This window comes from Carcharodon carcharias, chromosome 1 (assembly GCF_017639515.1).
Source record: "Carcharodon carcharias isolate sCarCar2 chromosome 1, sCarCar2.pri, whole genome shotgun sequence".
NCBI classification, from domain to species: domain Eukaryota; kingdom Metazoa; phylum Chordata; class Chondrichthyes; order Lamniformes; family Lamnidae; genus Carcharodon; species Carcharodon carcharias.
Genome location: NC_054467.1, coordinates 195,109,032 through 195,135,800, shown reverse-complemented (window position 1 = coordinate 195,135,800; position 26,769 = coordinate 195,109,032). Strand labels below are relative to the sequence as shown.

Here is a 26,769-nt window from a genome sequence, read left to right as displayed (position 1 = left end):
TATTCAACGACCCTGTCTCCATTGCATTCCGGGAAAGAAAAATTTCTTCTCATCTCCATCTTATTTTTAAACGGTGCCCCCTAGTGTCTCTCACACAAGGGGGAACATCTTTTCAGCATCCACTCTATCAAGAGCCATCAGGAACTTGTAAGTTTCAATAAGATCACCTCTTAATTTTCTAAACTCCGATGGATACAGCCCCAACCTGTCCAACATTTCCTCATAATATAATTATCTCTACATCCCAGGTATCAGTCAAGTGAACCTTCTTTAAACTGTTTCTAATGCATGTATACCCTTTCTTAAATAAGGAGACCAAAACCGTACACAGTACTCCAGATGTGGTCTCACCAAAGCCCTGTACAACTGCAGCAAAACGTCCCTACTTTTATATTCCTCTTTCAATAAATGATGACATTCCATTTGTTGTATCTGCATATTAACTTTTCCTGATTCTTGTATCAGGACATCCACATCCCTCTGTACCTCAGAGTTCTGCAGTTTCTCTCCATTTAAATAATATACTGCTATTCTATTCTTGCCAAAGTGGACAAGTTCACATTTTCTCACATTATGCTCCATCTGCCAATTTTTTTTCCCACTCACTAAACCTATCAATGTCACTTTGCAGACTCCTTTTGTCCTCTTCACAACTTACCTATCTTTTGTGTCATAAGTAAATTTAGCAAGCATATATTCAATCCCTTCATCCAAATCATTGCTATAAACCATAAATAGTTGAGGCCCCAGCACTGATCCCTGTAGCGCTCCAGTCGTCACATCTTCCCAACCTGAAAATGGCCCATTTATGCCTACTCTCTGTTATCTGTTAGTTAACCAACAAACCTCTATCCATGCAAATATCTTACCCCATACATTATGAACTCTTATTTTGCACAGTGACCTTTGATGTGGCACCTTGGCAAATGCCTTCTGGAAATCCAAGTGCAGCACATCACAGGTTCCCCTTTATCCATGTTGCTTGTTACTTCAAAGGATTCCAATAAATTAGTCAAACATAATTTCCCTTTCATAACAGCATGTTGACTGGCTTATCAGACAGTGATTTTCTAAATGCCCTACTATTACTCCTTAATGATGGATGTCAGCATTTTTCCTATGACAGACGTTAGGCTAGTTTCCTGCTTTCTCTCCCCCTCCTTTCTTGAATAAAGGTGATACATTAGTGATTATTCCAATCTTCTGGGACCTTTCCTGAACCTAGGGAATTTTGGAAGGTTAAAAGCAAGGCATCTACTATTTCAGCAGCCACTCCGTTTAGGGCTGTAGGATAAAGTCCATCCGGTGCTGGGGACTTGTCAGCTTTTAGTTTTAATATTTTCAGTACCCTTTTCCTGGTGATTATAATTGTTTTAAGTTCCTCCCTTTCACCCCCTGATTCAAAATTATTTCTGGGATGTTTTTTGTATCCTCTACAGTGAAGACAGATGCAAAATATTCGTTCAATTCATCTGCCATTTCCTTATTTTCCAATATTAATTCCCCATTCTTACTCTGTGGTGGACCAACTTTCACTTTACTTACTCTTTTCCTTCCTACACACCTGTAGGCACTCTTACTATCTGTTTTTATATTTCTAGCTAGCTTTCTCTCGTACTCTATTAATCTTATTAAATAGATTGCAGAACTTTGAGCTACAGAGGGATCTGGGTGTCCTGATACATGAATCATGAAAGGTTAGAATGCAGGTACAGCAAGTGATTAGGAAGGCACATGGAATGTTGTTGTTTATTGCACGGGGAAGGGAATATAAAAGTAGGGATGTTTTGCTACAGTTCTGGAGTGTGCTAATGCGACCACATCTGGAGTACTGCGTATGGTTTTGGTCTTCTCATTAATCTTTTAGTCATTCTTTGCTGTTCTTCATATTCTGTGCAATCTTCTGACCGGCCACTCATATTTGTAGAATTATACATTTTTTCTTTAAAATTAGTACTATCTTTAACACTAGTCCTAGATCCATTCCTCTCCCCATCAAACTGAATGTAAAATTCAATCACATTATGATCACTGTTACATAAAGTGTACCTTGTCTATTAATTTTAGTTCCGTTTCATTGCAGATCTGGTATAGCTGGCTCTCTGGTTGGTGCTAAAATGTGCTGCTGTAAGGAACTATCCCAAAAGCACTCTATGAACTCACCATCCAGGCTACTTTTGCCAATCTGATTTGTCCAATCTATATATAGGCTAAAATCACCCATGATTATCACTGTACCTTTCTCACAAGTCCCTATATTTCTTCCTGTATGCCCCGCCACACGATGTTGCTACTGTTAGGGGACCTATAAACCACTCCTGCAAGTGATTTCTTAACCTTTACTATTTCTCAACTCTACCCAAACTGATTCTACATCTTGATTTCCAGAACTAAGGTCATCTCTCTTTATTGTACCAATGCCATCCTTAATTAACAGAGCTACCCTGCCACCTTTTCCTAGCTTCCTGTCTTCCCTAAATGTCATGTACCACTGAATATTCAGGTCCCAGTCTTTGTCATTCTGCAGTCATGTCTCTATAATGGTTATCAGATTATACATATTTATTTCTATTGTGCTATCAATTCATCTGTTTTGTTATTATTGCTACATGCATTCTGATATAGAGCCTTTAGTTCTGAATTTTTACTGTTTTTGTAATCTCTAGCCTTCCCTGCTGGTGCGCTCTTAGGTTTGTACTCTCTGTCCCTTCCTGTCAGAGCGATCATTCTTATTCTTACCTTGCTCTTTTGCCTTTGTTTCTCTATTTAATTTACCACACCTTCCCAAACTTGAATCCTTGCCCCCAGTGTTTAGTGTAAATCCCTCTCTACTGTCCTTGTTACACAACTAGCCAGAACACTTGTCCCAGCTTGGTTCAGGTGAAGACCGTCCCAACGGTAAAACTCCCACTTTGCCCAAAACTGGTGCCAGTGACCCATGAATCAAAGCCCATTTCTCCCACCTCAATCTTTGAGCCACATGTCTAACTCTCTAGTCTGATTTATCCTCTGCCAATTTCAAGATAACTTTCCCTCTCCCTGATACATCACAGTGTCTGCAGCTTGGCCTCTAGCTCAATGACTCTGAGCCTAAGTTCTCAAACAGCAGGCACTAACTGCAGATGTGTTTGCCCTGGATCTCCCTGGTGTCCAGGAACTCCCAAGTTCTCCGGTCGCAACACATCACTGCTCTGCCATCTTTATTATGTGTTAGTTAATTTATTTTTTAACTTAATTTATAATTAATAAACATGCTGCTGCTAATAACCTTTACTACTTCTAGTAGTCCCTACAATAACTAATAAACCCTTACAATTACTAATAAATTACACAGGTTTTGAAGATAACTGAGCAAAATGTTCGGCAACCAATCACTTGTGTGTTTTCCTGTGATGTCACACTTTGATTTCTCTCAGAATGCAGCCACTCCATTCAGGAGCTACAGACTGGATTGGATTGGATAGGTCTTTAAGATGGTGGTTACCGCGTCTGGCCCTCTTTTCGCCTGCTCTTCTAGGTGGTGGTGACTGCGTCTGGCCCTCTTTTCACCTGCTCTTCTAGGTGGTGGTGACTGCGTCTGGCCCTCTTTTCATCTGCTCTTCAAGATGGTGGTGACTGCGCCTGGCCCTCTTTTCGCCTGCTCTTCTAGATGGTGGTGACTGCGTCTGGCCCTCTTTTTGCCTGCTCTTCTAGATGGTGGTTACCGCATCTGTCCCTCTTTTCACCTGCTCTTCTAGATGGTGGTGACTGCATCTGGCCCTCTTTTCACCTGCTCTTCTAGATGGTGGTGACTGCGTCTGGCCTTCTTTTCATCTGCTCTTCAAGATGGTGGTGACTGCGCCTGGCCCTCTTTTCGCCTGCTCTTCTAGATGGTGGTGACTGCGTCTGGCCCTCTTTTTGCCTGCTCTTCTAGATAGTGGTTACCGCGTCTGTCCCTCTTTTCACCTGCTCTTCTAGGTGATGGTGACTGCGTCTGGCCCTCTTTTCACCTGCTCTTCTAGGTAGTGGTTACTGCGTCTGTCCCTCTTTTCACCTGCTTTTCTAGATGGTGGTTACCGTGTCTGGCCCTCTTTTCGCCTGCTCTTCTAGATGGTGGTGACTGCGTCTGGCCCTCTTTTCACCTGCTCTTCTAGATGGTGGTGACTGCATCTGGCCCTCTTTTCACCTGCTCTTCTAGATGGTGGTTACTGCGTCTGGCCCTCTTTTCACCTGCTCCTCTAGGTGGTGGTTACCGCATCTAGCCCTCTTTTTGCCTGCTCTTCTAGATGGTGGTTACTGCGTCTGGCCTTCTTTTTACCTGCTCTTCTAGATGGTGGTTACCGCATCTGTCCCTCTTTTCACCTGCTCTTCCACGTGGTGGTGACTGTGTCTGGCCCTCTTTTCACCTGCTCTTCTAGGTGGTGGTTACTGCGTCTGTCCCTCTTTTCACCTGCTCTTCTAGGTGGTGGTTCCTGCATCTGGCCCTCTGTTCACCTGCTCTTCTAGATGGTAGTTGCTGTGCCTGGCCCTCTTTTCACCTGCTCTTCTAGATGGTGATTACTGCGTCTGCCCCTCTTTTTGTCTGCTCTTCTAGGTGGTAGTTACTGCGTCTGGCCCTCTGTTCACCTCTTCTCCTAGATGGTAGTTACTGCATCTGGCCCTCTTTTTGCCTGCTCTTCTAGATGATAGTTACTCCGTCTGGCCCTCTTTTCGCCTGCTCTCTGAATGAGCAATTCACTTTGCATCGTTCTCTCTCTTTCTCCCCATAATCCTGTCCTTGAGGAAAAGCAATCTGCCATCCTTACCTGGTGTGGCCTACATATGCCTCCCGGCCACAGTAATGCCTTAATAACTCTTAAATGCCCTCTGAACATGGGCAATTAGGGATGGGAATAAATGCTTGTCTAGCCTGCGGTGCCCACATCCCATCAACAAATGTAAAAAACACCTCTTCCTTTTCAGATAACTGTAAAATTCCCTTTTGAAAGTCTCGATTGAATCTGCCTCCACCACACTCTCAGGCAGTGCATTCCAGACCTTAACCACTCACTACGTAAAAAAGCTTATTTTCTAATGACTTTAAATATTGCCCACTCGTTTACAATCCTTTCATGAGTGGGAACAATTTCTCCCTACTTACTCTGTCCAGATCACTCGTGATTTTGAATGCCTCAATTATACCTTCGCTCAGACTTCATTTCTCCAAGGAAAATAGCCCTAACTTAGACCATAAGATGTAGGAGCAGAAGTAGGCCATTCAGCCCATCGAGTCTGCTCCGCCATTCAATGAGATCATGGCTGATCTGATAATCCTCAACTCCACTTTCCTGTCTTTTCCCTATAACCCTTGATTCCCTCACAGATTAAAAATCTGCCTATCTCAACTTTGAATATACTAAACGACCCAGCTTCTGCAACCCTGTACGGTAAAGAATTCCACTGGGAGTCACTATGCTCTGAGAGAAGAAATTCCTCCTCATCTCTGTTTTAAATGGGCGTCCCCTTACTCTGAGATTATGTCCTCTGGTCCTAGACTTTCCCACAAGGGGAAACAACCTCTCAGCATCTACCCTGTCAAACCCCTTAAGATTTTTTTATATTTCAGTAAGGTCACTTCTCATTCTTCTAAACTCCAAACAGTACAGGTCCAACCTACTCAACCTCTCCTCATAAGAAGATCCCTCCATACCCGTGATCAACCTAGTGAACCTTCTCTGGACTGCCTCCAATGCCAGTATATCTTTCCTTAGGTAAGGGGACCAAAACTGTTCACAGTATTCTAACATCACAGTGGTCTAACTATGCCTTGTATAATTTTAGCAAGACTACCCTATTTTTATACTCCATTCCCTTTGAAATAAAGTTCAATGTTCCATTTGCCTTCCTATTACCTGTTGAACTTGTATGTGTTATGGCACAGAAGATGGGTAAGTGCTAAGCTGCTCAAATCCCTTGAAGCACCTGTCACAACTACTTGGAATTTATATTTATTTCGAGATGCGGGCTTTGAATTCAGTAAAAAGAAGGCCACTGAGGCTTAGAGGTTTTTACAAAACTAAACTAAACCTTTATTAAAGAAAATGATTTTAAGCACATGGACAGGTTTATAAATTATTACTATAATAACTCCGAGCTCCCCGAGTTAATCTAACTCCCAGTTACATCTCCATTAAGGCAACAGTAAAAACACACAGATTTTAAAAGACCCAGGCAAAGTAACATGATACCCTGAACAATCAAATTCAAAGTGAGTTTTCTTAACTTCAGTTCTTGCAGACAGCAGTTTGGGCACAAAGGCTAGAGGTTTTTCACACTTGTTAGATCTGTTCAAAATCTCTCCCATTTAGCATGGTGTTAATGTGGGGCCTAAGGGAATTAGAGACAGCTAGTCTTTTGTTAGATCTTAGAATGTCTTCCCTTGCACACAGTCTTCTCTCCTTTTATACATATTTTTCCCTTTGAACGTAAATTCCCATTGTTTAACTATGTCTTTGGACTTTACCCCTCTAATAACAAAAGTCTATCATAGTACCAACTTTACCAGTAATCTTTGGGAAAAGTAAAAACACTGTTTCTTACCTTCTCCTGGCCAGATGAAACATTTCACCCCCTTTTTTGAATTCAAGCTAGTCTGGTTCATTCAAACATGCAAATGTTCCCTTTATACCTCACATTCTAAAACTTCCCCCTTGTTTATCTAATTAGCATTTCAAACCTAGCTTCTCTTCTTGATACATCAAAGCCTTCAGAGTAGCTGTCTCAAATTCAATTAAGTCCTACACTGTGCTAAATGGGATAGATTTTGAACAGATCTAGGTGCGAACAAGACTGGGCATCCATGAAGTGCTGTGGGCCATCTGCAACAACAGAATTGTACTTCTGCCCCTGAGCAGGTGACCCTTACCAGGCCTCGGGCCACCAGAGGACGTCCACCAAGGTTATCACAGACATCAGGACGGAGCGGCCAGCAGGCTGCCTCCACCTCCATTGCGGATGTTGGGCTGCACCCGGGTGTAGAGATAGAGTTAGGAAAGTTAAGAAAAATTGATGTCACTTTTGGGTCACGGATGTGCTATAACTGTAAATAAATTGCACTATTGTGAATACATTTGACGGTTGTCTGAATGTTTTGGTTGACTGAAGGCGTTGTAAATTTGTACATTGGAACCTTCTTATTTTGAGGTTTAGCCATCCTCCCACTAACTGATAGTATCCCCCTGTGAGATTCACATTCCTGTGATGTCATTCTCAGTTGAACTAGTCTCTGCTCCCTTGTGTGATGTCAGGGAGATGTGGTTAAACCTTTATTTGAAGTGTGTGATGTAAGCGTTTCAAACCCTTCTTCCTTAAGGAACACTATAGAGTGAGGGAAGCTCATCAGCATTGATATTCTAGTGGCATTTGTGTCTCCTCAGTGGTAATGGCAGAAGAAAAGACATGCACGGGAGGAGGAGATCCCTAGGCATGTCCACATCTCAGTCCCAGCAGTGTTTGCATCATTAGATGGCGGCAAAGGCTTCAAGTTTTCTCTCGCATCACTCTTGTTCCTAAGTGGACTCTCAGTTCCAAGAGTAAGTTCACTCGCAGGGCACCATGGGCCACACCAGAGATTATGGCCTGGCGATTCATGAGGCTAGAATGTGCAGGTGTGAATGCAGGGCTTGTTCTCACTGCAAGTGGTTGGACATCCCCTGAGATGAAAGGGAATGGCATTGAGGGCTAGGGTAAATGTGGCCATATTCCCTCACTTAATTTTACTCTTCCTGGAACCTGTCAGCAATTAAAGTATCACTGGCACTTCTCCCATGTCTTCCTTCCTCCATGGCGTGATCGCACTCGTACTGACCCTCAGCAGCCTCCTTAGATTCCTGGGCCTCTGGACCTTAATCCTGCAATGAGCTCCCATCTTGCTCGAGGTCATCCTCTGGCTGGGTTTCACCTCCTGAGGGGAAGGAAACTTTGGAGGGGTGTCAAGGTGCCATGTTTCCCTCTCACATTGCTAGTGCAGTAACTCACCCATGGCTACTGCGTTGGAGTGCAGATCTGCACGCATCTCTGCGTTCTGCTGGACCAGGGTCTCTATGACATCCGTCACCTTTCCCATGGAGTCCTCTATATGCACACATGTGGGCACCCTTTCATCAGAGAGCAGGCTCTGAGGGCTCCCAACAGCTCTGCATGATCCCACGCCTTTTGCTGACTCTCCAGAATGAGTTGGATAGCCGAATCCAGAGGCTCGTCACGTGACTTTGACCTGACAGATGCCTCTTCCCCAGCAGTCCTCTGAGTGCTCGGGAGCTCGGCTGAACCTTCTGCTGACATGTGTCCATGCATTGACCATCAGATTGTAAACCTGAGCCTGCTCTAGACCCAGGTCCCACCGAGGTGTGTGTCTCTCAGCTGGTGTAGGGTGTGGGTAAGCACTGTGATGGGTCTTCCAGGCTGCTTATTTCCAGCTCTTCAATGGAGGTGATATTCTCTTGGCTGGAGGTGAGGGTGTGGATGGAGCTGAAGGATTAGCTGGCTAAGGGTGTCGATCGCTTGGCAGAGCTCCCTGTGAATTAGTGCAAGGCAGCAGAATCAAAAGTAGGAGAGAGCACTCACAGTTACGTTGAGAGAGGGATGATGTGGTGTAGGATCCTCACGTGTGTGTTTGCTGCCAGCCTCATCATTGCCACAGGCCGGCCACATCCTCACCTGTCACCGCGATGGCACGCTCCTCAAAGTGAGTGAGGGGCAAAAAATAGGCCACTCTACCCCCCAGTCTGGGACCTCTCTCTGCTGTTGTGAGCCAGCTTCTCCTGTATGGAAACAGATGGAGAGAGTGTGAGCGGAACACATGGCACTGCATGGAATGTTTGTGTGGCGAACGGAGCCATGGACGGGACGAGGACATGAGCTCCAGAGGATATGAGCCTGATGGAAATGTGAAGGTGTGTGTGAGAGTTTGTGGTGTTGTCCCTTAAGGTGTGAGATTCTTGTAGCTGTGTGATGGGTTTGTGAGTGTGAGAATTGAGAGTGATGAGATGGTTGACTTACCCTGGCAGCATGGTTGAGATCATTCATCCTCTTTCTGCACCGGCTGGCTGACCTCTTGTGGGCAGCGTTGGCACTGACTACTGCTGCCACCACCTCCCAAGCTGGATTGGTGATGCTGGTGGCCCTCCTGCAACAGAGTGGGGATAGAGGACATCACGGTGGGCCTCCGCGGCGTCCAAAAGGCATTTCAGGGACACGTCACTGAATCAGCGGGCTGCAGTCTTCTTGCCTTTTGGGGCCATGTTTCCTGTTCAGCAGTCCTGGGCTTGAAGCACTGAGAGTTATGTGCGCGGCTGCACTTTAACTATGGTACCAGGCTTGAGAAACTGGCGAGATAACAGCGTGGCGGGCGAATCGGAGTCTGCCCACCAGCGCAATGGCATGTTTTCTGGGAATGTATGAGTAATGAAGCGGCATTTGGACAACACGACATGAAAAGCTATCATTGCGGCCGGTGGGTAAAATGCCTTTTTTCCTGCCTGCTACTTCACTTAGTGCAAATCTGGGATGATTCTGCCCTAGGTCTGGCGATTTGTCTCTGTTGTCTGGGTGTCTCCTCCTGACCCTCCTGTTTATGCCCTGGCTACCCTTGACCATGTCCCTCTGGCATGGCCTCCTGCTGGAGCTGCGCATGGTGTCGTCCCTCCCTTCTACACCTCCTCCATTGTATTAGGACTCTGACAGCATTGAGCCCTGGGTCCATATGTCTTTTGCTTTCTCTCTGAAAGGAAACATTGATGACATTAATGGTTCAAGGGGCAAGAAAGTGAAGCTCAGGAGATGAAACATGTGGAAACTGTAACGGTCCATAATTTTTCCTGCCCTACTTGCGTGGTGGCTGATGCCACCTTGTCCCTAATACTCTAGTGCACACAGAGGTGAGCAAGATGGTATCACAGATATGGAACTCCAATTCTGAATAAAAAACAATGACCCAAGTTTTAGACGTGTAACTTATAATTGGATTATCTGAAGGGTCTATTTCGTGACTATTTAAACATAGTTGAGTTTAAAACAAATAATTTAATTCTTGAAATTCACTATTGATAAAGAGCTAAACACTGTTACTGCTGTTTGTATCACCACGCCTTATCACTCTGACCAGCAAATACAAAATGTTTAAAGCTTCTTATAGATGTCAGCGATTCTGCCTAAATTATTTGAGTTTGTAAGTTTGAATGCTAGTAGTTGGAGACTTGTTTGGGACAGTTTTTAAAGAAAACACATGCTCCTTAGATCCACCTTTGGGATGTATATGTTCTGCCTTGCTAGTAGATCTCTGCACCCTGGTGTTGGGTTCTCCAGTGGGCTGGCAGGTGACATTCATCAACTTAAGGTTGTACAGTCAAAGGTGCTTGAGTCATTGGCATGTTAAAGTAATATACCTGCACGGTAGCCCCTTAGTTCTGATGTGAACAACCTATTACTCCAGGCTGTTTCTGCCATCAGGACTTTGCTGCTGTGTGGACACGTTTATCAAAATCCATCTGGTTTAAATATAGCAATGAAGTGAGCCCTGTGTGGGATGCTAAGATTTCATTGAGATGAGAGACCTGACTTAGCTCTGTGTTCCTGTCTCTGATGTGGCATATTAATGACCAATCGGTTGTTCATGGTCAATGAGTGGATGCCCTTTGTCCCATTAGGAATGTGACAGGCCTTCATTGATGGAATGCCATATATGATGCAGCTGTGCCTCCTTCACTATTGCCTGCATTCCCAAATTCTACATTCCTATGTGTTACTCTTGAGATGCAGTGACTGTGATGTGAAGCCACTGAGTTCTGAGTAGGCTTTTAACAGTGCTAATGAAGCCATTGGCTTTCAGTGGCTTTCACCCCAAGGAGGCCTTCCTTCTTTCTCTCTAGGCAGACTTCTGTTCACTCTTGCAGCAACAACAAGTTAGATGGTGACCCCAGAAAGGCCCACTTGTGTTTTCCCTTCCCCCTCACAGCCATTCCACAGCCTTCCTTCCCCATTGCCCACCTTTAGTTCATCATCCCCACCTTCACCTCACACCCTACCCCTGGTCAAAATGCTAGTTTCTGAAAGTGGAGTTCTGCCTGACTACCTCACTGCACAGTGATGTCCTTGTAGACAACAGTCTCAGCTACCGGGAGTAGATGACCCCTGCACTCCCCAACCCTGGCCACAGTATGGGTCACTGTCTGAAAGTGGAGGCCTGCATGAGTACTGCAGCACAGTGGTGTTTTTCAGGACAATGTAGGCAAAGAGCATGAGCAGGCTAACCCTACAGCCCAGCAGTGTGTCATTCATTGTAACAAGGCAGCTTTATGGTGGGTAGGCTATGGATGTTGCACTCACCTCGAAGTTATGAGTGAACTGAGGTCAGCTTGTGCACGCCACTCCTTTTCAAACGGGTTTGGCGCCAACTTAATTTCCTGCTGGCAAGATTGGAAAACGTGACAAGATTCCAGTGAGCAGCTATTTTAATGAGCATTTATGAGACGTTAATGAATGCAAGTGGCATTCATGTCACTAGTTGATGGGATAACTGGCCTGCCATTAATCAGCCACCGGGAGAATTGCCAGCTGTTTTTCGCCAGTCGATTTCCAACTTTTTGCCTGCTGCTGGATGCTCCGCTCCCACCCGCAGTGAACCCTTTGCGGGCAGGATGGGAAAATTCCGCCCGTTGTTTTTAGAAGTATCTCTCCACCAAAGCTAAACTGAATGGCCTTGTTGGACTTATCTTTACATCTTTTTTTGAATAAGGCTGTAATGTTTGTTTCAAAGGATGAATGGATTTGTTTTCAACTTCTTTTGTAGCTTTATCTCTTAAATCCATTCTATTTTCTGTCTTTCCACTCAATTGAAGTGTTCAGCATAGGAGACAAATCGGCCTTTTGTGAATTTGTCCCTGCTAACTTTGCTCCAATTTGCACTCATTTGATGTATATAAAATCCTTTAGTATATCTTTTATATGCTAAAGGCACTGTTTAAATGTCAGTTGCTGTTCTTGTCCTTGGTTTCCATAATTATAGAGATTATTCAAGTTTAAATTAAAATTGGGGAGACAAGAAAAGGGCCAGCCCAGCAGTGCTTCATTCGTGTTGTGTTAAAGTAAAGAACTTGCATTAATCTACTATTTTTCTTGGTCTCAGGACATCCCAAAATGCACTGCAGCTGATGATGTACTCCTTGAAGTCTAGTCACTGTGGCTATTTTATACAATGTGCTATGTTTCATATTTCCAAGGAAAATGATGGCACAGTGGTAATGTCACTGGATTAGTCACAGGGCAGCTGGTGGAATTTAAATTCAATTAATACGGAATATAAAGCTAGTAACCACAAAACTATTACTGATTGTCATAAAGACCCATCTGGTTCACTAATGACTGTTAGGGAAGGAAATCTGCCATCCTTACCCGGTCTGGTCTGCTTGTGACTCCAGACCCACAGCAATGTAGTTGTCTCAGTAACTGTTCTCTGAAATGCAATTAGGGATAGGCAACAAATGCTGGCTTTCTAGCGATGTCTACATCCCATGAAAGAATAAAGAAAAAAACAACACTTAGAAAAAGTACTTCATTGGCTGTAAATACTCTGAAATATCTGAGGGTCATATGTTAGATCAGTTTTGTTGCAAACAGATGAAGTATTAATAACTTAAAGTTACAGAAAATATATGCTTTCTTTTTGAGAATAATGCACACTCATTGTACAAGATCCTGGTATCAGCTCCATTCCTGAACGTGCACAGTTTATTTTTTAGGGATGTGGACTTCATTGGCTGGGCTAGTATTTATTGCCTTTCCCTAATTGCCCTTGAGAAGGTGGTGGTGAGCTGCATCTTGAACTGCTGCAGACCATGTGGTGTAGATACATCCACAGTGCTGTTAGGAAGGGAGTTCCAGGATTTTGATCCAGCGACAGTGAAAGAACGCCAATGTATTTCCAAGTTAGGATGGTGTGTGGCTTGGAGGGGAGCTTGCAGGTGGTGGTGTTCCCATCTATCTGCTGCCCTTGTTCTTCTAGATGGTATTGCTCGCATGTTTGGAATGTGCGGTTGAAGGAGGCTTGGTGAGTTGCTGCTGTGCATCTTGTTGTTTGTTACCACTGTGTATCGATGGTGAAGGGAGTGAGTGTTAAATTGGTGAATGGGATACCATTCACACAGGCTGCTATGTTCTGGATGGTGTTGAGCTTCTTGAGTGTATTTGGAGCTGCATTCATCCAAGCAAGTTGAGAGTATTCCATCACACTCCTGACTTGTGCCTTGTAGATGGATGACAGGCTTTGAGGAGCCACAGAATTTCCAGCCTCTGACCTCTTATAGCCACAGTATTTATATGGTTAGTCCAATTCAGTTTCTGGTCAATGGTAAACCTCGGGATGTTGATAGTGGGGAATTCAGCGATGGTAATGCCATTGAATGTCAAGGAGAGATGGTTGGATTCTCTCTTGTTAGAGATGTTTCTTGCTGGCCCTGTGTGAAAATAATTTTATTTCACATCATTTGAAATGGTCACATGTTTTAGGATTTAGTTCAAATGTTGTCTGAAGGACAGCAGAAGTAATGGATTAAGGAATTATGAGGATATCCATGTTATCCTAGCGTGTTATGAAATTTTTCTTGATTATCTTCAGGCATCAGGGTCTTTCCTTAGTAGCCCAGAATATGAAATAGGTTGTACCTAGTCTGTGGAAAGATCGGTATGATGAGTCAAAAGACCTGTCCTTGTTTATTGGCTTCATACATTCTTATATATTATCAGAAACAAAGCATTTGTGAATAGCCTTTCCATAACGAGTTCTTTCATTGAGGTGTCTGCATCCCTGAAAAGGCTGCTTTTGAATTCACATACCAAAATTGCTAAATTATTCACAAGACATGTACAGATTGTTGGTCTTGTTATGAAACTTTATTTAAAATTGAGTGTGGATGAGAAATCAGGAAAAAGGCAGAGCATGAGTTTTAAAGTGATTTTAGTATCCTGTCCTGATTTGATAAATGCAGAACCTAGTATGATACATAATGTTCGATTTGGGGCTAGCTTATCATGCAACGTTAAGAGAATATGGAATGCTTTGCCAAAAGTCAACTGATGTTGAAGCATGTCAATCAAACCATTTTAATGGTTATTTGAAAGTACACACCTGGCTGGCCTCTCACCTGTAAGCTTGAGATCATGCAAACTCAGTTGCCCCTGTGCTCACTGACTCACAATGGCTCCTGGTAAAGCAGTGTTTTTTTAAAATTTCTCACCCTTGTGTTCAAATTCCTCCATGGCCTGCCTCTCCCTGTCTCTTTTAGCTTCCTCCAGTCCTACGGTCTCTGAACTATTCCTGTTCTTGTCTCCTCTGTGTGTCTGATCACTGCATTATTAGCAGTTTGGCCTTCAGCTACCAAGGCCCTCAGCTCTGGAATTCTCTCCCTAAACCTCTCTGCCTCTCTAGCACTCTTTCTTACTTTAAGGCATTCCTATGAAACCCATTTCTTTGGCCAAGCTTTTGGCTGTCTGCCCTAATATCTCCTTATGTGGTTTGGTGTCAGATTTTGTTTTATAATTCTTCTGTGGTGTGCCTTGGTTTTGCTACAATACAAATTGTTTTATTGGAAAACATTTGAGAAAAAAAAATTAGAAAATACAATGGGAAAATGGGATTAGAGTAAGTAGTACCTCCTTTTGTGCTGAAGTTTCATTGATTTTGAGCAAGCATTTGAGGTTCAAGCCCTAACTTCTGCAATGTTTATCTTAACTGGGCTGCCATTTAATCACAGTGTGTACATGGAATGAATTTTTTTGTGACGGGCTGGGGGACTGGTGGAAGCCTCACATCGCCTCTGTTGGCTCCCCCCTCGCAAGAATTAAGTGCCCTTCAGGCACTTAACTGGCCGGAATCTGGCCTTCTCATGAATTAAGGACTTGAGAGCAGGTCCTTCCACCAACCCCGCTCCTGAGAGCTGCCAGCCAATCAGAAGCCGGTAGCTCCCCATTGCCGTCACTACCATTGTTGAAGCTGTGATAGCTGCTGGCAATGCACCCACCAGAGGCCCAGGGTCAAAGAGTAAGGCTACAGGTGAGTGAGAGCAGAATGGGGGGGGGGGTCACAGGATTGGGGCTGTGGAAGATAGGTGGGAGGGGGTTTGAAGGCAAGGGGAGTTTGGTAGCTTTGAGCAAGACCCCCTTTCCCAATGCTGGGTCCTTCGATTAGGCACTGAGTGGCTTTTGGATTTGATTTTCGGGATCCCATGTGGCAACTTTTCTGCCCACTGCTGGTTGAATACCAGGTAGTGCCTGGGCAGCAAGGCTGTCCATGAGCCTTCCCACCTCAGACTTAATCAGGCAGAGACGAGGAGAGAAGGTGGCAGGGTCTCCATCCTGCACCCTCCTGCCTGATTAAATGCCTCCTCCCATCTCCAAACTCACCGACAGGATGGCATTAAATCCTGCCCTGCAGTATTTAAGATTAGGGAAAAAAAAGTTAGGTTTCTTGCTCTGGCTGTCAGTCATCATCAGTTATCCAGTGACCATTACTGAATAGTGCGCATGCACAGACATTAGAGGGGAGCAAAACCAAGCTTGGTTATGATGATTGCCTTTGTTGGATAGCTTGCCACTACCACCTGTCAATACTTTCATTTGAAAAAAGGTTACTTGGGAGACCACCTGTGTAACTGCACTCCAGCATGAGTCCTATTATCAGCAATGAATGGGGAAGATGTTAGTTTATCAGATGCTTGTTTGGAAGATGCGTCAGTGTTAACTTTATGCTTTTCCTTGTCTAAAGAGATGCTTTGCTTTTTATCTTCAGTTGTGATTATGTGTGCGAGTAGTCATGCCATACGGAAAATCATGCTTGCAGCACACCGACAGGGAATGACCAACGGAGACTATGTATTCTTCAACATCGAGCTCTTCAACAGCAGCTTATATGGTAATTATATGTTTATCTCCAAGAATTCCACTGTTTTATAGTGTTAATGATTTCCAGTAGTATTTCAACTCTGATTATCCTTGTTATTGTAATATTAAAGAGTTCACAAAGATAAGCAGCTCATGTTAAAAAAAAATTACAGTGAACTTTTTATTTTATTTCATCTAATCTTCTTCTCTGCACAGCTGAAGACTATGGGAGCGATTTTCCGCACCTGCCCGCTGCTGGGATCCTCTGGTCCCACCACAAGTCAATGGACTTCAGGCTGGGGCACCGCCTTGCCCGCAGCAGGTCCTGCTTGTGACGGGGCCGGAAAATCCCAGCCATTGACACGTACTTAGGTGTGAGAGCTGCTTTCGAGCACATTGACCAGTTGGCCTTTCTTTATGCATGGATCTGAATTTCATCTACATTTTCCCCTCAAACAATTACCCATTTTGCGGTGATAAAAGGAATAGAATGGGCTCTTTGAGGCCACTGTCCCAAACCCACTGCAATAAATCTGCACCTTTGTTATACAAAAGAAATACTAGTGTCCACTGGAAGCCCAATCCATCTCATGTAAATGAGGTCAAGAGGATATGGTTAACCCCTCCAGTGTAATTCCATTAATTTTAGACTCAGGCCGACCCAGCTAATTACTAACTCCTAAAAATGTGGCAGTAAAAGTTACAGCAAGCTGTGGCTGAGGCACTTAGCACATTGGGGAGCTTATTTTGTGTGATGCTGCTAATGGCTGGTGTTGCTTTGGCTGTGTTTCAATTTATTTAGTAATTTGGAGTTTCAATGAGGAATTTTATTGCTATTTCTTTATATCTCTGCTCACAGTTCTGATCCGAATTGGGGAAGTGGATATTTGCTGATGACACCAAGATTTGTAGGGAACTGAGTTATCAAGAGGAGCTAAAGAGTCTACAAAGGGATATAGATAGGTTAAGTGAGTGGGCAAAAATTTGACAGCTGGAGTATAATGTGGGAAAATGTGTACTTGTCCACTTTGGCAGGAAGAATAGAAAAATAGAATACAATTTAAATGGAGAAAGATTGCAGAACTCGCTGGTACAGAAGGATCTGGGTGTCCTGGTACAATGAATCACAAAAAAGTCAGGATGCAGGTACAGCAAGTGATTAGGAATGCAAATAGAATGTTGGTGTTTATTGCAAGGGAAATAAGAGTATAAAGGTTGGGAAGTTCTACTGCAGCTGTACAGGGCCTTACTGAGACCAGGGGCTGGATTTTATGTGTCCCAGCTGGACGAGCTTTCACAGGGAGGGCATGTAGAATAGGGTGGGTGCCAACCACACCAGCTTCCTGCCCACCCCTGAGCTCGCCCCTATAATACGAGGGGTGGGCAGGTGCTGAAATCGGCAGCCCGCCAGCCATATGTAAATAAATAATCAATGGTCAGGTGATGGTGTAGTGGCATTGTCATTGGACAGATAATCCAGAGATCCAGGGTGATGCACGGCAGAAGGTAGAATTTGAATTGAATACAAATCTGGAATTAAAAGTCTAATGATGACCATAAAACCCATTGTCAATTGTTATAAAAACCCATCCAGCTCACTAATGCCCCTTAGGGAAAGACATCTGCTATCCTTACCTGGTCTGGCCTACATGTAACTCCAGACCCACATCAATGTTGTTGACTCTTAAATGCCCTCTGAACAGTGAGGGATGGGCTACAGATGCTGGCATAGCCAGCAACGCATACATTCCACGGACGAATAAAAAAATAATATGCTGCCCATGCCAAAATATTGTTGGAGTGGACAGGGTGGGTGGGAACGAAAGGGGGTGCTGTCTTCTGGGGGTGCCCTTTGCGCTTCAAGGGGCAACCCTCCTAAGATAGCACCCTTTCTTGCTTCCTGCCAACCTGCTCTACAAAACACACCACCCTGCCTCCGCCTAAGACTGCAGACTTACTTAGCTCCAGGATCCATGGGCTGCCTTGGGCCTGCTTGCAGTCCCAGCGGTGCCAAGAGCGCATTAGTGGGCACTGCCTGGGCTGCTGGATTTGACAAACAATCTGATTTCCTTGCAGCTCTTGAGGGTGGGATTTCCTCCCCTGTGAGAGGTGGAAGTCCCTTTGGCAGCCCATTTAGCCTGGCTGCAGTGCAGCTGGTGTCCCACGAATAGGCTCCATGCCAAGTTTGCTTCCATTTGGTGGGAGGGTTGCGGGTGCGGGTGCGGGAAGCTGTCCACCCCCCGCTCTAATATGCTGCCGCAGAGCTGCAGTACTGTGTACAGTTTTGGTCTCCTTATTTGAAAGAGCAATTGCATTGGAAGCAATTCAGAGACGGTTCACTCAACTCATTCCTGAGGTGAAAGGCTTATTTTATGAAGAAAGCTTAATCAGGTTGGGTCTTTACCCATTGGAGTTTAGAAGAATGAAAGGTGATCTGAATGAAACATACAAGGTCCTGGGGGGACTTGTTAGAGTGGATACCAGGAATATATTTCCTCTTGTGGGGGAGACCAGAACTAGGAGACACAATTTAAAACTAAGAGGTTTCCCTTTTAAGACAGAGAAGCGTTTTTTTTTCTGTTGAATTCTCTTCTCCACAAAGTATTGGAGACTGGGTCACTGAAATTATTTAAAGCTGAGTTACATGTTTGATAGACAAAGGGAATCAAGAGTTATTGAGGGCAGATGGGAAAGTAGAGTTGAGACCCCAACCAGATCAGCCATGATCTTATTGAATGGCGGAGCAGACTTGAAGGGCCCAATAGCCTACTCCTGCTCCTAAGTCTTATATTTCTATTAATGGGAATAGTCATATTGGTATGTTATGAAGATGAGAATGAAAATATGGAAGAGGCTAGATTTGAGGCTTTGAATTAGTATACATTGAAAATATCTCTTCCCTACGTGCTCATGCCCACTCTCTTGGTTTACAGACTCAGAAGGTTTTAATGAGACCTTTCTGCCTGATGGTACCTGGAGATTATTGGGGAATGTGCCAAGAGCTGGCTGAATAAGTTCCACTCGGAGAAATAGCATGGTTAAGGCACCACTGCCTTGAATTTCTATGTACCAGCACCTATTAGCCAGGAACATTTGACCTTTGTCACATTAGTGAGGCTCCCAAGCTGCTGCCCCACCCAACAGCTTCTCCTGGAGATGTTGACTCATGCTAGAGTATGTTTCCACAGATTCTCCCCAGTGTAGCAAGTAGATCACCAATGCACTGTTCTGAAAGACTGTGCATTTTCTATTCTTCCCAATCAAAAGAGTGAGAGTCATCCACTTCCACAGACTGGCAGGATTCCTATTGGTGCAAAAAGCAATTGATGAAATTCAGGAGACACTCAAAGCTCAATATGACATCCCCTTCAAAAAGGCTTTCATTTCTGAATCTCCAGCTAGTGTGTGATATTGATCATCTCATCCTTCAATGGAATTGTCAGATACCCAAGAAACTGTCGTGATGTTTTCATCAGAGTAGATATTGATATGCATTCCTCCCATATCTTGGGCATAAGTTTAGCAATGAGACAGTCTATGCCCAATCTGCACAGGCATTGGTCACACTGCTAAATTCATTCAGCCCTTATTATAGGTATCCCAGGCAGACAACTAAAACAGTCATTAGGTCTCATAAACATGATAATAAGGCACCTAACTCCTATTGTAGGAAGCTGTTGAGAAATTCATAAACGATTTGGGGATATTGGGCAGTTGTTGAAGCCTGTCTTGTTCAGGATTAACAGCTCCTGTGGTTGCCAACTCCCAAGTAGCTAGTACTTTGCAAAAGAAAAATCGTCCTGTGGAGCCAGGAGGAGTAGGACTTCTCTAAAAACAGGCCCATGACATGCTCATTGGCATTTTTACAGACCCTTTGCCCAAATTCTTAGAAGCAGTTACAACATTCCCTTATGAGGACCTTTCGAAGCAGTTGTGTGTAAGTAAGAAAGATAAACAGCTATTCAAATTTGAACTTGTTGAAACATGATTGCATTATTGTAATCTGTTAACCTACATAAATTATTTTATAATATAAAAGCAAATTGTTGCAAATCTGACACAAAAACAGAAAATTCTGGAAAAACTCAGTAGGTCTGGCAGCATCTGTGGAGAGAGAAACAGAGTTAATGTTTTGAGTCCATAAGACCCTTCTTCAAAATCTTTTCTTTTATTCTTAGGAAATGGCTCATGGAAGCAAGGAGATACATTTGACCCTGAAGCCAAAGAAGCATACCAGTCACTTCAAACCGTGACGCTACTGAGGTCAGCAAAGCCAGAGTTTTACAAGTTTGCCGCTGACATGAGAAATAGATCGCGTCATCATTATGATTTGACCTCTGAAGATGATAATGTACGTAAGTCTGCTATAGAATTTAAAAAGAACCACTTAACATTTGTAAATTCAGATCAGGCACACTTAAGTCTAGGAGGTGGAGATGAAGGGAAGGATTGGCTGAAGGTTGGCTTACATAATTCCCAATGAAAGAGTACGACAGCAAATTAGAAAAATGATCACCTTGCTACATTAAACAACTTCTATTAGCAAGTTACTTTGTCACTCCAGCCTTGACAATTTAGGACAATTTACTTAGCTCACAAATGGCCCACTCAGTAAAATTAAATGTAACATAGAATGTGTGGTAGCTGAGGAAACAACATTGATTGATATTGATTGATTAATTATTGCTAAAAAAGGAGACAAGCTGTCGAAGTATTTCGTCTTGCACTCATCAGGACAGACGCAAGAATACTAAGGCTGGGATTTTCCAGCCCCCTCGTGGGCGGGACCTGCTGCGGGTGGGGCAGTGCCCCAGCCAGAAGTCCACTGACTTGTGGCGGGACTGGAAGATCCTGGCGGTGGGTGGGTGCGGAAAATTCCGCTCTTAATCTCAAAGGAAAGAGCAATTTATACATCATGAGAAGAAAATGCTGATTGGTTGACAAGTGGATTCTGATTGGTACAGGCATTGCCATGGAGAATGCACCAGGGAACAGTTAACTGCCAAAGATTTTTTCAAATTCAGATCAGGCAAGCCGACTCTGGTCAAGGCATTGCCCTGGAGAATGAAGCAGGGAATGGCTGTACCTCAAGCTTTCCTTTAGTTAAAAAAGGTATAATATTTGGACATTTATGTTTGCAAAGGACAGGGCCCTGTGAGTGAAAAAATGTAGCTTCTAATATGTGTAAGTGAGCTATACTGCAAGCCAAACTGATAATCATAAATTGATTGTTGGTGTAACTCTTATCTCAATCAGAATTATTTAGTAAGTATTGTTTAGTTGTAGAATCACATCTAATGTTGGACATTATTTTCTGAGTTTTTCAAGCATGGGCTGGTTGAGTATGGTCAGTACTTTGCCTATTGCGAACAGGTGAAGGGATGTGCTGTTTGATACGATCCACCAGTCTTTGGGACATATGGCCTCACACCTAACATCACACCAGCCTATGTAATGCAACGTGACTTTGTTATAGGCAAAGCTCAGCATAAAGTAGCAATAGATATCGTTGAGAAAATAAGGTTGAAAGTGTAAGACAAGGTGTTTTGGTCCAATTACATCTACAGTAGAGTTTAAGAGATGAAATCCAACTGAAATAAATGCCTGGCACATAGTCTTCCTTGTTGCATTAGTGATACCACTGCTAGTTCTTTTTGGAGTGAAGTTATGGAGAATGCAGCAGATGAAAATTCTGGAAACCCAGCTGGTGGGGTGCGGGGGAGTGGAAGGGCAGGGGAGGTGAGACTTCAACACTGTTCTCAATCAGTCTGAACATTTGAAGTACTGCTCTGAACTGCTTCTAATGCAGTTATATCCTTTCTTTAATAATGAGACTAAAACTGTACACAGTACTCCAGATATGGTCTAACTAATGGCCCGGACAGCTGCAGCAATATTTCCCTACTTTTATGCTCGATTCCCCTTGCAATAAATGCAACATCCCATTTGTCTTCCTAATCACTTGCTACACTTGCACACAAACTTTTTGAGATTCATGTACCAGGACACCCAGACCCCTTTGTACCTGAGAGTTCTGCAATCTCTCTCCATTTAAGTAATATGCTGCTTTTCTATCCTTGTTGCCAAAGCGGGCAAGTATACATTTTCCCGTATTATACTCCACCTTTTTACCCACTCACTTAACCTACCTAAATCTCTCAGTAGACTCATTTCCTCTTGACAATTTACTTTCCTACCTATCTTTGTGTCATCAGCAAATTTAGCAACTAGCCATTCAGTCCCTTCATCCAAGTCATTGATCTGGATTATAAATAGTTAAGGCTCCCGCAATGTCATCTGTGGCATTCCACTAGTAACAGCTTGCCAGCCTGAAAATGACCCATTTATCCCTACTCTCTGCTTTCTGTTAGCTAAACAATCTTCTGTCCATGCCAATATATTACAACCCACACCATGAGCTTTTATTTGGTATAGTAACCTTTGGTGTGGCACCTTAAAAAATGCCTTTTGGAAATCCAAGTACACCACATCTACAGATTCCCTTTTACTGACCTTGCTTGTTGGTTCCTCGAAGAACTCCAATAAATTAGTAAAAATGATTTCACTTTCACAAAACCATGCCTATTCTGCTTAATAATGGATTCTATCATTTTCCCAATGGCAAACATTAGGCTAACTGACTGCTTTCTCTCCCTCCTTTTTTGAATAAAGTTTAGCGATATATTAACCATTTTCTAATTCGCTGGGACCTTCCCAGAATCCATGGAATGTTGGAAGAATACAACTGATGCGTCTACTATCTCTGCAGCCACTTCTTTTAAGGTCCTAGGATGGAAAGCATCAGGTCTAGGGGAACTTTTCAGCCTTTAGTTCTGATAGTTTTCCCAGTACCTTTTCCCCAGTGATTGTGATTGTTTTAAGTTCCTCCCTCCTTTTTATGTCTTGATTTTCAAGTACTCTGCATGTTTTTGTGTCTTTTACAATTAAGGCAGATACAAAATACCTATTGAATGCTTCCACCGTTTTCTTGTTTCCCATTATTAATTCCCCATTCCCACCATCTAAGGGACCAATGTTCACTTTAGTTACTCTTTTCCTTTTTAAAATATTTGTAGAAACCCTTACCATCTGTTTTTACGTTTCTAGCTAGCTTTCATACTTTAATTCATCCCTCATTTTTTTAGTTATTGTTTGCTGATTTCTAAAATCTGCCCAATCTGCTGTCCCACTAATCTTTACATTATTGTATACTTTGTTTTTGAATTTGATACTTTCCTTAACTTACTTAGTCAACCATAGATGATCCTCCTTGTATAGTCTTTCTTTCTCGATGGGATATATCTTTGCTGAGAGTTTTGGAAGGTCTCTTCAAATGTCTGGCACTCTTCTTCTACTGCCCTACTCTTTTTAACCTACTTTTCTAGTTCACTTTAACCACCTCTGCTCTCATACCCTTGTAATTGCCTTTATTGAAGTTAAAGAAATTAGTCGTAGACCCACACTTCTCACCCTAAAACTGAATCTAAAATTTTTTCATGTTCTAACCACTGTCTAGAAGCTCTTTTACTATATGATCATTAATTAATCCTGCCTCAATGCACATTGCCAGGTCTAAAATAACCTGTTCCCTGGTTGGCATTAGAACACACTGCTCTAAGAAATTGTCCTGAATGCACTCTATGAATTCATCTTCCAGCTATCTGTGCCAATCTGATTTGTCTGATCTATATGAAGGTTAAAATCACCCATTATTATTGCAGTACTCTTCTTACAAGTCCTCATTATTCCTTTCAGAATACCCTGTCCTACAGTGCATACTATTAGGGCACTTTTAAACAACCCCCACAAGCGAGTTCTTACTTTTGTTATTTCTTATCTCCATCCAAACTCATACTGCATATTGACCTTTAGAAATAAGGTCATCTTTCACTATTGTATTAATGTTATCCTTAAGTAACAGAGATACCCCACCACCTTTTTCTAGCTACCTGTCTTTCCAAAATGTCAACCAGGCCTGAATATTTAGGTCCCAGCCTTGATCACTTAAGTAGTGCAATTTTTCATGGGTTTACTGGTTTATGACATATTTGGCACACAAATTAATTTTGACAAAAATAATTATCAAACAATCCAGAGGGTAAATGGAGATCTTTAGTCTCTCAGCGATTTGTTTCATGATCTGAAAACCACTGCTTGATGAGGTAGTGGAAACAGATTCAATAGTAAATTTCAAAAGGGATTTGAAACAGACATTTGAAGGACTGGGAGTGGGACTAATCTTTCAAAGAGGCAACAAACTGGGCCGAATAGTGTTTGTCTTAGTGTTTGTTCAGCTTGGATCTCCTATCTTTTTGGTATTAACTCATAAGGTAATCTGAGACTCAGTTGAAAGAATATGAGCTCCCAATCACTGGTCTATCCTTTCAAGGTCCATTAAAGTGTTAGCATGCTTGGTTAATAATCACCTTCTTCCACTGTCCTGGAGTACTGCACACCTGCCTGGATTAGATATCAGATTACCCAGTCCGCCACAAAACATTACCAGAATTATATTACATGTAATTACACAGAATATACAGCACTGAAACAGACCATTTGGCCCTGCTGGCCTACAATGGTGTTCATGCTCAACACAAGCTTCCTCCCACCCTTCTTCGTGTAACCCTGTCACTATAGCCTTCTATTTAATTTTTCCACATATACTTATCTGATTTCCCCTTAAGTGGAGTTAAATTGCTTATGAACTTCTGTCACCATGAGTGCCATATTAGAGAAGTCACAAGCCCAAACACAGTTTAAAAAAACATAATGCTCATCTCCTGCAATGTGTTTTTTTTTATATCTGTTCATGGCATGAGTGTCCAGGCAAGACCAACATTTATTGCCCATCCTTGGTGCCTTTGAGAAGGTGGTGGTGGGCTGTCTCCCTAATTGCTGCAGTCCATGTGGTGTAGGTTCACCAACAGTGTTGTTAGGGAGGGAGTTCCAGGGGTTTGACTCAGTGACAGTCAAGGAAGGGTGATATAGGCTGGGATTTCCCATGCCCACTGGCATTGGGTGTGTTTGGTAGCATGAGTGGACAATATGGCGTGACCAGTTTTACAACCGCGTGAAACCAGTTTGCGATCGCTGATGGCGGGCAGCGTTCCCTGCCATTAGACATTGGGAAACTCATTGTAATACATCAGCATATCATTATAAGGCCAGCCCACCGGAATCGTTTCCACCCCCCGCCCCCTGCCCTCACTGGATTGTCCGCCCACATTGGCAGGAAAGCACAACAACATGTTTCACAAAAGCATATATAAGGCGTGCAATTGGCGGGCTGCACTTCGCTCGGGACTTCAAGGATTCTTTGCCTACCTTGTTTCAGTCAGCACTCACAGCCGTCAACGCCAGGCTTCACAGACCATGCCACTTTTAGGGGGACTCACAGGCAGGTCTCTACCTACCAGATCAGCCATATGTGGGTGGTTTTGCAATGGCTGCAGGGAAGGGGGAGAAGTGGCCTCAGATAAAGGGAGAGGCTGCAGGGTGAGAGCTGTACTGCGGAAGGAGGGTATCCCAGGGTGTGTGTGGGGGCAAATGTTGATCTGTGCGAGGGGCCTCAAGATGGTGAGGGCTGAGGAGGCAGTCTCCAGAGGAGATGAGGCCAAATGGAGATGTGAGGGTGTGTGTGTGAGAGAATGAGAGGTGATATCCCTTGAGCTGGCATTGAGTGAGATGCCAATGAATGTGTGATGGGCTTGAGAGTGTGAGTTTAGAGTGATTAGATGGTTGTCAAACCCTGGTGGCACAGATGAGATCATTCATCCTCTATCTGCATTGGATGGCCAATCTCTTCTGTGCAACATTAGCACTGACCACCAATGCAACCGCATACCAAGCTGGAGTGGTGATGCTGCAGCCCCTCCTGCGGCCTGAGCTGGGGTAGAGGACATCACAGCGGGCCTCCACAGCTTCCAAAAGGCTCTCAAGGGCTGAAGTCTTCTTGCCTGGGTAACCCCCCAGGATGTTGATAGTGGGGGTTTCAGTGATGATACTGCCATTGAATGCCAAGGGGTGATGGTTAGATTCTTTTATTGGAGATGATCATTGCCTGGCACTTGTGTGGCATGAATGTTACTTGCCATTTATCAGTCCAAACCTGAATGTTGTCCAGGTCTTGCTGCATGTGGCCACAAACAACTTCAGTACCTGAGGAGTCATAAATGGTGCTGAACATTGTGCAATCATCAGCGAACACCCCACTTCTGACCTTTTGATGGAAGGAAGGTCATTGACGGAGCAGCTGTAGATGATCGGGCCTAAGACACTACCCTGAGGAACTCCTGCAGTAATGCCCTGAGGCAAAGCTGATTGTCCTCCTCCATACAAAACCATCTTCCTTTGTGTTAGGTATGACTTCAACCAGCGGAGAGCTTTCTGCCTGATTCCCTTTGATCTCAATTTTGCCAGGGCTCCTTGAAGCCACATTCGGTCCAATGCTACCTCAGCAATTACTCTTGAGCTCAGCTCTTTTGCCTATGTTTGAACCAGGTATGCAATGAGATCTGGAACCAAATGATCCTGGCGGAACCGGAACTAAGCGTCAATGAGTAAGTTATTGCTGAGCAAGTGCTATTTGATAGCATTGTTGACTACACTTTCTATCGCTTTGCTGATGATAGAGCGTAGATTGTTGGGGTGGTTGTTGGTCTGATTGCATTTGTTCTGCTTTAACTGGGCAAGTTTCTACATTGTTGGGTAGCTACTAGTGTTGTAACTACACTGGAGCAGCTTGGCTAAGGGTGCGGCTAATTTGGGAGCACAAGTCTTCAGTGCTATTGCCAGAATTTTGTCAGGGTCCATAACTTTTGCTGTAACTAGTGCATTCTGCCATTTCTTGATATCATGTGGAATGTATAGAATGGCCTG

The 26,769-nt window shown here is 43.6% G+C and overlaps 1 protein-coding gene and 1 non-coding gene across 2 annotated transcripts in view; both read left to right on the top strand.

Annotated features, from left to right (window-relative positions):
* Positions 1 to 26,769, top strand: part of npr3 (natriuretic peptide receptor 3) — a 116,963-nt gene that overhangs the window by 23,199 nt on the left and 66,995 nt on the right. Inside the window, exons 2-3 of the mRNA XM_041191646.1 lie at positions 15,800 to 15,922; positions 20,070 to 20,242. Coding sequence (XP_041047580.1) covers positions 15,800 to 15,922; positions 20,070 to 20,242 — 296 coding nt within the window. The remainder of the gene's footprint in view (positions 1 to 15,799; positions 15,923 to 20,069; positions 20,243 to 26,769) is intronic.
* LOC121285875 lies at positions 10,241 to 10,490 on the top strand. Its single transcript, XR_005944827.1, has one exon. It is a non-coding gene; the product is annotated as a small nucleolar RNA SNORA53 (small nucleolar RNA).